General features: G+C 36.4%; 1 protein-coding gene across 4 annotated transcripts in view; it reads right to left on the minus strand.

Moving 5' to 3' along the window:
* Positions 1 to 15,717, minus strand: part of Dpp10 (dipeptidyl peptidase like 10) — a 1,676,457-nt gene that overhangs the window by 175,238 nt on the left and 1,485,502 nt on the right. For 3 of the 4 annotated variants that reach the window (NM_001415116.1, NM_001415117.1, NM_001012205.2), the window contains exons 6-7: positions 14,103 to 14,155; positions 13,924 to 14,005 (exon numbers count right to left, since the gene is read on the minus strand). The exons of the other annotated variant lie outside the window; for it this stretch is intronic. In NM_001415116.1, coding sequence (NP_001402045.1) covers positions 13,924 to 14,005; positions 14,103 to 14,155 — 135 coding nt within the window. The remainder of the gene's footprint in view (positions 1 to 13,923; positions 14,006 to 14,102; positions 14,156 to 15,717) is intronic. 4 annotated transcript variants of the gene reach the window in all.

Genomic DNA, 15,717 nt, shown 5'->3' on the forward strand with positions numbered 1-15,717 from the left:
GTCATCAGGAGAAGGGGAAGCCCTTGGTCCTGCTGAGTCTGGACACCCAGTGCAGGGATTATGGGGGTGCAGTAAGGGGGAAGGTATTGGGGGAATACCCATATGGGCGAGGGGGAGGGAGAGGGGATCAGGGCTTATGGACAAGAAACCAGGAAGGGGAATAACATTTGAAATGTAAGTAAAGAAATATATCTAACGAAAATTTTTTTAAAAAATATGAGCTCACTGTCATCTACCTGTTACCATGTTAAAAAAAATTACTGCCCTGTTACTAAGTTTCCTTGACTTATGCTTGTGTATGTATGTGGGCTCTCTGTGTATGTGTATGCATGTGTGCTCATGTTTGTGTATATGTGTGTGTGTAGATGTGTGTGTATGTGTGTGTGTGTGTGTGTAGATGTGTGTGTGCGTGTGTGGAGGTGTGTACATGCACACAAATTCTTTTATGCTCATGCCCCTGTGCATGTGCAGAGGCCAGAGCAGGGTATTAGATGTTGTTTATCACTTTCCTCCCTATTCCTTTGCAACAGGATCTGTCAGTGACACAAGAACTAGAATATTAAACAGCAAGCCCTAGTGGGCCTCCTTTTTCCACACTACCCACCCCAGCATTGATGTGACAGATGAGTGGAGTTATACCTTGTACATAGACACTGGGAATTCAAACCCACATTCTCATGCTTGCTTAGCAAGAGTTCTTCCCCACTGAGTCAACTCCCTCATCCTTGATGCCAGAGTGTAAGTATGTCAGCAATTCTTTAATTTCACTCCAACTGAAATCTACAGAGTGATTAACACATTACAGATTCTAAAAACAAACTTATTATTTTTTTAAAAAGTCTCAAGTGCTGGATTTCTTTCTTTATAGGGAATAATTTCAACACTTCAGCTAAATTCTTAAAGGTCATGACCTTTGAGAGTAACACTGAGTATCAGGAACTCTGAATTACTTAGTAAATATTTTATTAGTTGCATAATTAAAACTAGATTATCTACCAGGAGAATACAACTTAAGTCTTATGAATAAGAACGGGAAACTCTCAATTCCTCAAAAGTTCAGAGAAATGTATGAAAAAAAACGAAGAGATTTTACATCATTAATCTTTTACGAAGACCTTTCACATGTTGTTTCAGCAATTTAAATGTATTGGGAATAACAAAAATAAGAAATAATTCATGGATTTATGACTATCTATTGTTAGACAAAAATTACCATATCTAAAACATACCCTAGACTCTCAGCAATGTTTTTCTTTTAACCACATAACCTAATGTTTTCCAGGCAGTTTACAATCTGAAGAACTTGGTATAAATAAATTACAGTCAAGCAAACAAGTGCCAGGATTAAAAATTGATAATTTTCTTTTATAAAAGTGACGCATTTATGATAATAATTATCATTCATATCACATTAAAGATCCTACAAAACCATATTAGCATTTTTCTGGGACATGAATATGTGTTGTATATGTGTAAATGTATAGATGGGGTTTTTTGTGTGTATACAAAAAGAGAGAGTGAGGCAGCAAGCGTGTGTACATGAAGATGCATGACTGAGTGGGGTACACATATGCATACTGCATGTGTGAAATCACAAGATAATCTTAGGTATCATCCCTCAGTTACTAATGTGCCTGTAGAGACATAATCTCACATGCGCCTGCATTTTGCAAGTAGGCTAAACTAGCTGACTAGTGAGCTTCCAGGGATTCACTAGTTCCACTTTCCCTTTCACTATCACTGAAATTACAAATGCTTGCTACCATTTTATCCTGGGCCCTGGGGGAGTCTCCAGTTATCTTGTGTCATAGCTGCTTCAGCTGTCCTCCTGTTGCCAGACTCTAGTTCTTTCTATATCTTAACCTCTTATTGTTCCTCAGAATAAATGTTAATGGTCTGTGTTCTCTGTTTGCTGTTACTGCTATTCTGCCTATTATCCCAGTTGGCTTATCATTTCCAAAAATGTCATATTCTTTTATTTCTTAATGTTTTATGTATATAAAATGTCATGTTGGGAAGGTGATTCCATCCTTGAAATTATGACTAAACAAACACAGGGATCCAGATTAGATTCACAGCACCTACATATATTATACCAAACGCAGAAGCCTGTGTCTGTAACTCCAGGACTTGGGAGGCAGAGACTGAAGAATCCTTGGGTTTCAATGGCCAGTCAGTCTAGACAAATTGGTGAATTCCAGCTTTAGTGGGCAAGTCTGCCTCAAAATAAGGTGAAGACAAATAATCCTGATGTTAACCTTTGGCTGCAAAACACACACGGAATGATATGAATGCACATGTGCTGAGTTCTTCATGATTATGGAAGGGACAACATGTCATGGTTCCTGCCCCTGAATTAGAGCCAGAAGGGTGTGGGCCTCCATGAGTATTGATGGTTGCTGGACATGAGTGTTTTTTTGTATAAAAAAATCCTCCTTTGGGAAATATTCTCTCTGTAAGGTTATCAGTGAATATCCTCTCTACCCAGGTTAATGACTCCATGATAATCAGAGTCAGCAGAGGTCCTGGAGTATAGAGAGTGCTTAACTCATTATCAAAAATGGTGAACTTTGGGGCCTTCAGGATAGTCCTTAAAGATGAAGAAAAAATATGAAAACATCAATTAAAATATATATACTTTCTCAACTACAAAAAAATGTAAGGTTACAATATGAATTATATGAGTGGCTTCAGGAACCTAAATGAACAAGGGCAGCTGCAGTAAGAGCCAGCTTGTCACAAAGATATTAAGGAGAGCGATGAGAGTTTTTGGGAGTGTTGTTCTCAGGACAAGATTCCAGCCATCTGGTTTATTGTTTGTGCTTACATAGGCAGGCAGATCTCTGAATTCATTTACAATCTAAACCAAAAAAAAAATTCTGCTTCCTATCTCTTCAAATGGTCATGGAATGCTGATTTATGGATTCATGAGATAATCAACAGGGAACCTAGAGTAAATAATGGAATTGATATGAAAATAGAAGACTGGACTTTGGTCTTTGAGAGCTAGAAATGTTGATAGAATGTCTGTTGATCTTCAGAAAGCTGTCTCAAGCAGAACACAGGCTGTTAGCCTATACCCACAATTTGACTTCCAGTCTATTTTTTTAACTTATTTATTTTTATGTTTTTCTGCTCTCAAACACTCCTTCCTCAGGAACCTTCACTAAGCACAGGCTGGTCCTTGGCACACATCTATATATACTTGAACACATATACACATATTGACCACACAAACATGAATATACACAAAGGACAATATACAATATGAGGCAGCAACATAGAATGTACAATATATTTCAACACTAACTAACCCTGATTTTGGCCCTCCCTAGGTTTACATTTCTGACTCTCAGTGTTGTTAGCACTACAGTAGCTCTACAGACTGTAGCTGAAAATTCATGCACTTCAGCTGAGGTTCAGCCAGAGATGTGACTGAATTTCCTACACCTTTTCCTTTACATCTTGTCTGACTTTTCAGCTTTCAGTGACTTGTTCTGTATGAACACATACAAGGCTTTTCCTCATTTCCATGTTTTACCAGTAGCTTATGTCAGCTTTCTTACCTTCACAAATATTATGGTGTGTGTGTGTGTGTGTGTGTGTGTGTGTGTGTGTGTGTGTGTGTGTGTGTGTGCGCGCGCGCCTGTGCCCGCGCGCCTGCGCACTCGAGAGAGAGAAAGATTAGTCAGAATTTTCCATATTTTTTGAACTCCCTTCCATCCTTAGTTTTATGAGCAATATTGTCAAGAAGAAATGTTGTATTTATGTTTTGATTTGAGACTCATAATTCTTTTGCATCTTCAATTATAATAACAGCAATAAGTTTTCTTGTTATATACTTCTATGTATTCCAAGCTAACCTCAAATTTCTTGTAATCCTACTGCCTCAGCCCTACATCACCCCACCCAAAAATAGTGGGACTAGGGTTATGAGTTACTACACTTGACTATGCAAATATTTTTCACCTAGTATATTTTTAGCTAGTAAAAATGTGTGCACATGCTATTGGTGGTTTCTAGTTTAATTCACTTAGACTTGCATGATGTATGTATGCTGTATGATTTCAGTTTTTTCATGCATAGTGAAATTTGTCCAACAGCCAATGAAAATCTTGTGTAGTTTGAATCTTGGAACAATTTGCTTTGGGTTTCATGTGTTGTTTTGTTCTCTATCTTTTATTTCTTGGGGTATTAGCTTCAATAAATACCATTATTTCATGTTGGCTGTGTTCATCGCATTCTTTGCAACTTCACTTTATTTCTTACATTTCTTTTCCACACAACAAATATTTACATTATTAAGATCAATTCATAAATTCCTGTTTCTTTTAAATTGTCATTTTGTATATTTTCCATGTAATTTTTATATTCTTCTGTCATAAAATAAACACCAGTGCTCATAAAAGTTCAGATAGATACTGATACCATAATGGTGGATGATTTTCTAGACCACTCACATATGTGAGATGACTGATCAGTCATTCAAACTGAAAATCAATAAGGAAACCTCAGCACTAGAGTACACCACAGATAAGTTAGCCTTAAAAGATAGCTACAGAGCATCTCACCCATCAGTACCAAAATCTATGCTCTTCTCAGCACCTGATGGAAGCTGCTCCAAGGGAAAATACAAACTACCCCTCAAGATAAGTCTTACCAAATACTAAACGTACAAATAATCTCTTGAACCTTATGAATTCCCAGTGAGTGCGATTAAGCTAGAAGTGAATAATAACTACAGAAATAACAAAAACATGTAGCAAATGTACTCTTGAATGTCCCTGAAGAAATCAGGGAGGATTCAAGAATTTAAGAGCATGAGTTTCTCTTACAGGACATGGATTTGATTCCCAGAATGCATATAGAACTTTGAAACTGTCTATAATTGCATTTTGAGACATGATGTCCTCTACAGGCCTCTGCAGACAGTAGACATGCATACATATACATACATACATACTGGAAAAACCACTCCTACATACTTAATTATAGTTTCAATATCATATTGTCATTGTAGTTTGTTCTCTTTAATTTTTCTACTACTTGACAAGCTTTCTCCTTGCCTTCTTCCTCCTTTGTTTCCTTTCCTTCTCCTGTATAGAATATCCAGCTTTTAGTGTTCTCTCTTTTAGTAACTGAACCTGTCATCTTCATGATGGCATTTGTCATGCCTACATTTTTCTGTTTGAGTCTCCTCTCCCTTGCTCTCTTCACATTGATGCCATAACTAAACCTATTGCTCTGTATTCTAAGAAGAAATTTAAAACATAATAAAAGGCTGGAGCTTATCAGTGGCATCCGTAAGTACAAATGTCTTCAGTTACATTTTCCTTGTTGGAAAGAAGCTCCCAGTTGAAATGACAGCTGGAGCTGTTACTGAGGTATGGGTTTGGACACTGATGCAGATAATGGGTTCTTCAAGGAGTTCTCTGCATGCCATTTCTCAAAACCTCCTAACTTATTAAAATGCTGAATTGTTCCAAATTGCGATCTTTTCACCCAAGAACTGTATAAAATTAAGCAGCTCATCTTATAAAATATATTCTTATGTTATTATTTAGATATCTGACTGCTCTAGTCTTGACATCATTATGCAAGAACCTTGGATAGTCAGATGCAAGAATAACAGTTATGCAAGAGTTTCAATGAAGTGGAAAGAACTGGTATTAAGTGTTCACTAGTTATCATTTACATGGTTGTACCATCTAAATGGCTTGCTTAGTGGCAGCTATGCAAAATATGTGTGCACTGCACTGCATATGACCTTGATTTACAAATATAAAAATTATGTGGCTGAAACTCCTTCAATTTACTATGGAAATTCATATGGGGGATAGAATCTAATAAGAGGTGAGAAGGCTGGCAGTATATGGTAGAAAAACAAATTAAGAATATGATTATTTCACTTACTTAATTATTTCTAAGTAACCTAATGGTTTATTGAAATTACATGAAATACAATGGGATGTTCATATAGTCATGCTGGGATGCCATGGCAATTATTTCTGGTGTCAATTTGAAGCTATGTCTTACATAATTATTCAATTTGTTTCTTTTTCATCTTCTCACATTTGCAAGGGATAGATCAAAGTTTAAATGATCTTTTATTCAGAATCTTAACAAGGGGCTAGGGGGACGTTTTATCAGTAAGTGCTGGAGCAGCAGAATTTGAGTCCAATCTTCAGCACTCATATACAGATCTCGGCATGGTAGTGTGTGTAAGTAACAGCAATGTTGGAGGTGTGGAAAAAGGAGGTACCCTGGGGCTTGCTAGAAAATAAGTCTACAATACTTGATGAGGTCCAAGTCAGTGAGATATGTTGCTTCAAAATGATAGACAGACAGATAGATAGATAGATAGATAGATAGATAGATAGATAGATAGATAGAGATAGAGAGATAGAGAGATAGATATCTCCATAATACATACATAATACATACAGACATAGTTAGATATAGAAAGAAATGTGTGTGTGTGTGTGTGTGTGGTTGTGTGTGTGTGTGTAGGGAGAAATGATAGACAAGCAGACAGACACACAAATAGAAGAGTAGACAACACCCACTGTACAATACCCGAGGTTTACAGCCTTCTGTGCATTCATGTTTATACATGTGTACACATACAAACATATACATTAATAAAATAACTAAAATATGTGTTTATATATTCCTTTTTTATGTTTCCTGTATCTGAGAATCTCTTAGCAGTCCAGAAACATGCAAATGTCTTAGCCAACACTAAAATATACCTTCCAAGGGTATTATTTCTGTTACAGTGATAAAATACCATGACTTAGCAACTTTGATGAGAAGGGGTTTATTTAGGTTATAATTCCAGAATACTTTCCATCATTTCCCAGAAGACTAGGTGCTCAAAGTAAAGAGTAGTAGAGAGATATGAATACAGCTACACTGTCTGCTTGTTACTTATGCTCATGTAGATTTCTTTCATTATTGGAGAGTTGAGAGTCTAATACAGGGAATGGTGCCACCCACCATGGTGCAGTCTTTTAACAATCAAGATACTACTCCAAGGGTTGGACAGAAGACTCGGCAATTAAGAGGACTGGCCTCTTTTCCAGAGGACCCACTTTCAATTCCCAGCACCTGAGAAATCTGGTTTACAACTGTCTGTAATTTCAGTTCTTTGAGGAAATGTGTCTTGGTGCTAGGCCTAGTGTCTCTTCTCTTCCCCTGCCTGTGGATCCAGGTATACAACTCTCAGCTACTTCTCCAGTACCATGACTTCCTCTGTGCTACTAGGCTTCTCTCTCTGGTGATAATAGGCTAAAACTCTGAAACTGCCAGCAATTTCCAGTTAAATGCTTTTTCTAAAACAAGAGTTGTCTTGTCTCTTCACAGCTATAGAATACTGACTCAGACACCATGCCATTCCCATTTGCTGGTATCTCCTCTCTCTCTCTCTGCCTCCCTCCCTCCTTCCCTCCCCCCCTCTCTCCCTCTCCCATTCCCTCTCCCTCTTCCTCTCCCCCCATCTGCTTTCCCCCTTCCCTCATCCTCCTCATTTCTTTCTATTTCATGTTTGCTGACCAAATGTAAGTGTTCAACTATTGCTCTAGTATTATATTTACGTGCTGCTAAGGCTCCCTGCCATGATTGTCATAGAAATCCTTTAACTAAACGCCGAAATTAAATGTTTTCTTTTATTACTTAACTTGTTCATTTTGCTTGTCATATCAATAAAACAATAACTAGAACACTTTATAAGAAGACCGAGTAAGTAATCTCTACCCCTTTCTAATCTCCCACCTCAAATGCTTCAATCCTTCTTTCTTTTTTTCATATTCTATCCTTTTAGTTGATAAACTTTGCAATGAAGGAAAGCATAATTCTATTGTTAAGCACACAGTCTTTGAAATTTCATTGAGGAATTCAAAGAAAACTAATACCTTCCTTAAAAGGAGCTCACTATGTAGTTCAGAGTGAATTTGAACACTTGATCCTTCTGTTTTAATCTTCGAGAGCTGGAATTACAGCTGTATGCCAAAAAGCCCTCCTCTTAACTAAGTTTCTCATTAGAAGATGAAAGTAATCTCAGATCAACAATCCAGTTTTTCAACCTCAAATGCCATTAAGAAAACTATACCCCAAACTAGCAACTAAAAACGAATACTACATTTAAAATCAAAGTTAAATAGAAGAGAATTAAAATACATGAGATATAGTGGAACTGAATGATAAATATCTCCCACTGGCTCCTACATTAAATACATAATTCCCAGATGGAGATGCTATTTGATGTAGTTATAGAACCTTTAGACCTGGAAGTGTGCTGGAAGAAAAACATTATTGGAGGATAGGATTCAAGGGTTGATAGCCTTATCCCACTTCCTGTTCTTTCTAAGAGCTTCCCACGTGTAGACTAAATGTGATCTCTCTGCTTGCTGCTCATGATATGCCTTCTTCACCATTATGAACAGTATCTTTCTTGAATCTTTATTGACCATCAAGAAACATAAAATAGATCCATAAACTCTTAATCTTTAGTGAATTTGCCTAAGATGAAAGAAGATGAAAAAGGATACTTGAATCCAGGTACAGAACCACTAAATCTGAAGAATCAAAATAGGTTACAACTCAGTATTAAGAGCAATTGTCCAGTAATAAGTGATTTTTTTCTCAAGTAGCGCCCCTCTCTGGTGACTAGGTATTCAAATATATGACCCTATCAGGGCCATTTTTATTCAACCTAAACCACATGGACTTTTGAAAGTACAAAGCCCATCCCCAGTAACAGCCTTCCTCCAACAGTCCATACCTCTTACTGTTCTCAAACAGTTCTACCAACTACGCACCAAGTATTCAGACATGTAAGCCTTTGGAGGCCGTTCTCACTCAATCCACCACATAAGGCAACATTCCAAATATTTTGGATGAGTGTTCTCTACTATGACCTCTTAAAAGTCCTCTCTTCTTCACACAAGCATGTAGAGCTGGTCCTTGTCAAAACCTAATAGCACAATATTTAAGAGTCAAGTATTCCTCAATCCTCCAGAAGTTTAACTTGGCCAGGCAGAGGACCCGCAGTAGTGATGGTGAAGAGCTTGATGTAGCAGGAAGCCTGTCCTGGTATATGTAACTCCAAACGTGAAGTGGCATTTAGCACTAAGAATATGGTGGGCAAGAGTACCTGAAATCTATCTCACGTAGTTTTTAGTGTTAAACTCCATTAGGTGGATTTCAGGTGCTCTTGCTCACCATGGCTCTCACACGCTCCAGGCTTGCTCCAAGATCACATGTATTTCTGCCTGACACTCAAGAGGAAGAAATCTGTCCAACTAAAAGCAGAAACCAATTGAAATTGAAAACAGTTTCACGCCTAAGCATTCTAAAGATTGTTCAAACTTTCATACTTTAGAGATTTGAATAATTTGCATGTCTACTAGTGTAATGTTGTCTAAGTGGGAAGGCAGAAATATGTTGCTTCTTGTGTCCTCTCTTTTCAATTTTTTTCCATACAATTTCTTCTAATAAAACACTCACTGAAGGTAAAGCGGTGTATGTGTTTAGCATGCTCTCCAGAAATAAATACTTTTGCCGCGCCCAAGGTATTTTCTTCACAACATTTGCCACATTCCAAAGTTCTTCTCTCTCCGTAATGCAACTGAAAACCCTGGACAATCAAAGAAGCTCCAGCCTAAAGCCTGTTTATCACACACATCATGTACCTCCCTCTTTTTGGTCTTGTGCAAAACCAAGGATCAGAAATTAATTATCCCCAAGTAAGTATACAATCCAGAACTTTTTAATTTATTGAATCCATAACCAATTAATGTATTACACTGGCTCATCTGTCATGAAATCATATTGCTGAATTAGCTGATAGCCTCAAATATTGACAAAGCCTCTCATACGAAATGCATCACTTGGCACTTGCGTGTATATGCCTTTCACTTTATTTGAATCCGTGATTACATGTACAGCAGGGTAACCTTGATAAATACTGACTTCTTTTCAAAAGTTTTATAAAAGACTTTGCTGTTGTACAGAAGCATTTTTTATTTCTTTACTTGCAACAAAGCTACTGGCACTAAAATCTCACATAATTTTAAAAGTGTAAAATAATTCTTTGATAATTTTAAAGTAACAAGCGTTAACAACTAAATGACTTAGAGCAGAAATTATTTGGTATCTGTTTTAGCTGCATGAAAGTATTAAATAACAGGAATGATTGGGAGGCCTTGCAATTAGCTCTACATTGGTGATGAGGAAATAAAACACGTAGAAAATAAAAGTGTAAGGAGGGGAGAGACAGCTCAGGGGTTAAGAGTGAGCACTGCTTTTCCAGACACTCGGAATTCAGGTCCTAGCACCTGTGTCGAAAGAGCCAGGAATGCCTGTAACTGCAGCATCCTCTGGCACATGTGCATGTTTGAATCCACACATATACTCATAGACAAATTAATACAAAAGACATCTTTTAAAAAGAGAAAAGAGAGTTAATCTTTATGTATACATATTTTTTGTTTTTAATTTGGAAAGTCTAATGTTTACTTTATGTGCATGATTGTTTTTTCTGCATGCAAATCTGTGCATCACATCCCTGAGAAATTAGAAGATGTGTTTTTAATAACTGTCTTGAAGAATGTTAAGAATTGTGAACTAAATGATCGATAGTGTTTCACTGACAATACCAAAGTATTTTTAGTGTGTGTGTGTGTGTGTGTGTGTGTGTGTGTGTGTGTGTGTGTGTTTTCAAGGCTTACAAAATGAAATTCATTGAAATCAGCCAACATTTTAATGGGTTTTTAAGCATTCTCAAGAAACATGATTTTATCTTGCTTCTAGATTTTAGAATTTTATTAGCTCTGACTTTGGCTGCAAAAAGTGGCCCAGCCTAATTGCTAACACTTCCATCAAGAAGCATGGAGATTTGGATAGCTGGCCGCCTCCTGTCCCTACTATCTGCTCCCCACTACCTGCTTCTGGTTCCTGTGGCTATACTCAAACACCTCAATCTTGTTTCCTCTGTATCCAACAGATATGGTGGCTCCTAACCCTCAGGTAATCCTTATTGTCACCATTCATCTCTACTGCAAAGAACCAACTCTAGACACAGTCCTTTAATCCAACAATTGAGGACTACAGGTATTGTTTCTACATTTCCTTAGGTATCTGCAAGATAAAGGCAAATATTCTGGGGAGACACTAGTGTCTAGAATGAATTCCATTTTATTTTGAAACACTGGCTTATTTGCTTCATAATTATTTATTAAGCTAGCCATCTGTTTAATGTAGAATAGAGTGAATGCAGAGTATTCACCATGATTTATTTGTGAAATACAGTGTAGGGACTATCATGCTCACATACGCATTTCTCAACATTCCAAAATAAGCATTTGCTCAATCTACATCTCACATAAGTTCATAAAACTATGCTAAATATGTAGAAAATGATAGATGTCTTCTTCATTTCGAGCAGGTGCTTCAAGCATTATATTTAACTCTCAGTTTCCATTTTAGGGAATAAATATGCCCACCAAATTATTATAAAAATATCCTAATATTGATTATGTATTAGGACACTGTTCTACACAGATACTCAAATATTGCTGAGTGTCACAATGTGGCTTTAAAAATGATGTTACTTTCATTTTTTTCTTCCAATCAGCCTTATTACTCCTTCTTCATTATCATCATGCTTAGAATATAAAACATTTAAATCATGTCTTTAAATAAAGTTACAATGACATAGTATTGTGAATACAAAAAGATTAAAAGTAAAATTAAGTAAATTCATTTGGGCAATGGAAAACATGAAATACTACCATGGATAATGACTTGGACAAGGTCACCTGATCTGCCATTGACATAGACTCCATTTCAATGATATTTCACTTCAAGATTTCACGATTTATTTCAAATGAAATTCCAGAAACCATTCACTTTTCTGTAGCTTGTTTGTTAAATTGTTAGTGTCCCTTCCTTTTTCTCAAGCTAGCAAGACTAGAAATGGTTATTTAATTTATAAATGGATTAAATTTATAATGAATTATTTTTAAAAACAACAACATTGAATGGTCTATGGGATATGTACTATTATTCAAAATTTTTATCATGATGCGATGATATAGTTTTTATTTTATCAATGAAGACATTGAAGAACACACAAAATAAGAAACTTACTTCAGGCCCATCTGGCTAATGTTGAACTATCAGTTTTAATTTTTAAACATTTAGATGTTTCTAAACACAATTAAAAAAGATTTCAAAGGTTATAGGCCTGTAAATAAGATAAATACATGTTGATTAAATTATCATAAAATCAATTTCACATTTTAGATGTAATTATCATTTTAAAATTCCCTTACTCCTGAAAACGTTGTTCAATTCTATCATGTAAAACTGACAGTACCCAAAGAAAGACATCAGATATTCAACATTACTAGTAAGTGAACGTGAATAAGGACAGTATTATGGAGATTGCTCTAACAGTCTCAGGAAAGAAAAGCATCCAGCACTGGGGAATCTACAAAATTCTCCATAGAACAAAATCATCAAAATGTGTATTAAATGTGTAAAGCTTGCATATCATGAGGCATTCAAAGTATGAACCTGCTTCTAAATAATACAATTGAATGTTAACACCAATTCTGAACTACCATTAAAAATAGTTATCAATAATAATTAATAGAATAAGTATCAAATCCATCTGAAGAGACATCACAATGGAAAAGTCAAATTAATCCTATAAAAATATTATTATCAAGTGTAGTAGGTAAGGAATAGGTAGATTTTAAAACCTTACAATCTTCTATGTTTGTAATAAAAAAGAAAAGTGTAACACTTAAAATCATTGTACCTGGAAAGGATTAGAGGCTGAAGAAGCTTGCCTCCAAGCCTGAGGACCTGAGGAAGATTCTTGAGACTCATATAATGGAAGGAAACAATTGATTCCCACAAATTATCTTCTGATTTCACACAAGTATCGTGGTACAGGGATGTGGTAGTACATCTCTGTGATCCTGATATGTAGGAGGTAGAGGCAGGAGGATCAGATGTTCAACCTCACTCTTGTATATATACGTAGTTGAAGACCAGAATGGACTATATGAGACCTGATCTCACAACTAACCAACCAACCAACCAGCCAATCAAACAAACAAATGAAAAACAACAGCAAAATAAGTCCATAAATATACAAATGATTGTAAAATAGTTTTGTTTCTACTACTTTAGATGTCCAGAAATTGAAAAAAAAATTTTGCAAAATAGTTGACAGTAGTAAGTAGGGGGAATTGTGCGGAAGTAAGACTTAATTGCCTATTCTTGATTTGTTCTGTTTTTATTAATTACAGCTTTGACTATATGTTACCTGCTAAATAATTTTTAAGTTGGGCAAATAACAAATAGTTCTAAACACTATTTGGTATATTCATTCTTGTTTGTGTGTGTGTGTGTGTGTGTGTGTGTGTGTGTGTGTGTGTGTGTGTTCATGCGCATGCACATGCTGCAAGAGATATACATACATGTATGTATGGAAAGCCAAAGATGAAAAGTGGATGTCATTTACAGTCACCATTATTTAAGAAAATATATATATTTTAAGAGAGATGGAACTTAGTGGGCTCTACCCACTGGCCAGAAAGCTCCAGGGATCCACCTGTCTCTGCCCATCCTGTGCTGCGGTTGCATGTTCAAGTACACACCTTCACAACCACCTTTTTAGTTGGTGCTAGAGCTAAAACTGAGATCTTCATGGTACTGGCAAGTGCTTTACCCACTGAGCTACCTCCCGATCCTCATTTCAGCTATTCTTAGAGTACCAAATAAGATTAATAATGCAGAGAAACTTAGAAACACATCAAGGGTTGAATGGTAAATTGCAGAAGGATATGAACTCCATAAAGATTTCACATTTGGCCTCACTGGACAGGGTCTGGGGTAGAGCAAGCTTACCAGCTGCTGTCCTTGCACACCCCAGGCCGCATACTGCAACACTGAGTCCTCAACTTCTGGGGGATTCAACTCCCACACTTCCCTTGAAAAGATGTAAATATTTTCACATGAACAAACTGACATCGATGAAAACTTAGCTTGGCAATGGCTCATAAAATGCAGAAAACCAAAGAACTTACCCAGTATGTATGTTGTAAATCAAATATGAAGCGGTAAATGAGTAATGAAAAATCTGAAATAAAAAAAAGAATAGAGTAATCAATCACAGTTTTGAGTAAAGGATTGATCTTAGTGCACACTACCGATTGGCTATTAGGGAAAACACAAGACAGGAAATATACCAATTAAGGTGTTTATTGCTTTTCTTTTTGCAACATTTTAACTAGAAAGACATCTTCCTATTCTACTTAACCCCTGTTTGCCTCTCTCTCTCTCTCTCTCTCTCTCTCTCTCTCTCTCTCTCTCTCTCTCTCTCTCTCTCTCGTGTACGTGCATGCATACACACATTAGTTTATGGCCCTTTGGAACCTGAGGTCAACCTAGGATCTAGTTCCTCAGTTGCCATTTATAATTTGTTGTTGTTGTTGTCTTTTTGCTTTGTCTTGAGAACAAATGGCCCACTGTCCCTGAACTTATCACCTCTACCACGTGTCCAGGCACAGAGTCCTTAAATTTGGCAGTTCTTTTTGTTTGACTAGCTTCTTTTCTGGCTCTCTTCTCCCTATATTCAATGTTCTTTGTGTTTCACCTTCCATATATCCTGTTGCTCACCAGCCTCTGTCCCATATTGTCTAGCTTATATATCATGCAAATTAAATTCATTTTCTCTGTAGGGCTTTCATGTATTTGTTTACTTATTCATTTGTTTTCTTTCTTCTTTCCTCTTTCCTTTCTTTCTTTCTTTCTTTCTTTCTTCTTCACTTAGGGTATCCTAAATTGAGAAAAATTGGGAAATTTCTTTGGATACAGCCTGTTTGTGTTCCTGACTGATAATGCATTGAAATATATTGCACTCTCAAGCTTTTAGATATTCTCCACAGCAGAGGGTTAATTATGCTGATATTTTAAGCTTGTCTTTTCCCAGACACAGGAATGAGTAACCTTCTCAAGATCACCTAAACTCATGGTGTTGTGATTATTTGCCAGACCCAGATAATGTTTCAGAAACAAATTTTCTGAAAGGGAGAAACTTATTTCTGCAAAAATGTTTGGTAATTCTAATTTTATTTTTTTTGGATATTTTATGTATTGTTATATAATAATTATGGTGGATCAAAGATCATTAAAAATGATCCGTAAAACAAATAAAACAAAATTGCTCTAAAAAATGTTTGGTAATGAAAAAAAACTGGGTTAATATTTTCTTGTCAGTTCAGAGACACGTTTTTTGAAATAGTTGGTTACTGCTTAGTAATTGTGAATAATTTTTAAAATGTTGATTATTTATGCAGGTGTGCCTGTGGAGGGTGCACCGATGAGTCCAGTTAACCCAGAGACCTTAAAAAGAGTATACAGAGCCATTTTCTATCTCCTCTGTAAGCTCTTTTAACATTGTCCTTTAACAGTCGTGTGTCTAGGTTGAGAAGATAGTTCAGTACATGAACCACTTGCCATGCAACCATGCAGCCTAGAGTTCAGTCTAGTGCACACCTAAAGCCATATTCAGGCGTGCACATTTGGAATCCTAGTGGTGTGGGAGGTAAAAATGGACTATTCCCAGAAGGTCAGTCACCAGTTCTCTTTGAACATTCAGTGGGCAATAGTAAATCCTGTCTTAAGGAAGTTGGAAAGCAG

Source organism: Rattus norvegicus, chromosome 13, assembly GCF_036323735.1.
Source record: "Rattus norvegicus strain BN/NHsdMcwi chromosome 13, GRCr8, whole genome shotgun sequence".
Lineage (NCBI taxonomy): Eukaryota > Metazoa > Chordata > Mammalia > Rodentia > Muridae > Rattus > Rattus norvegicus.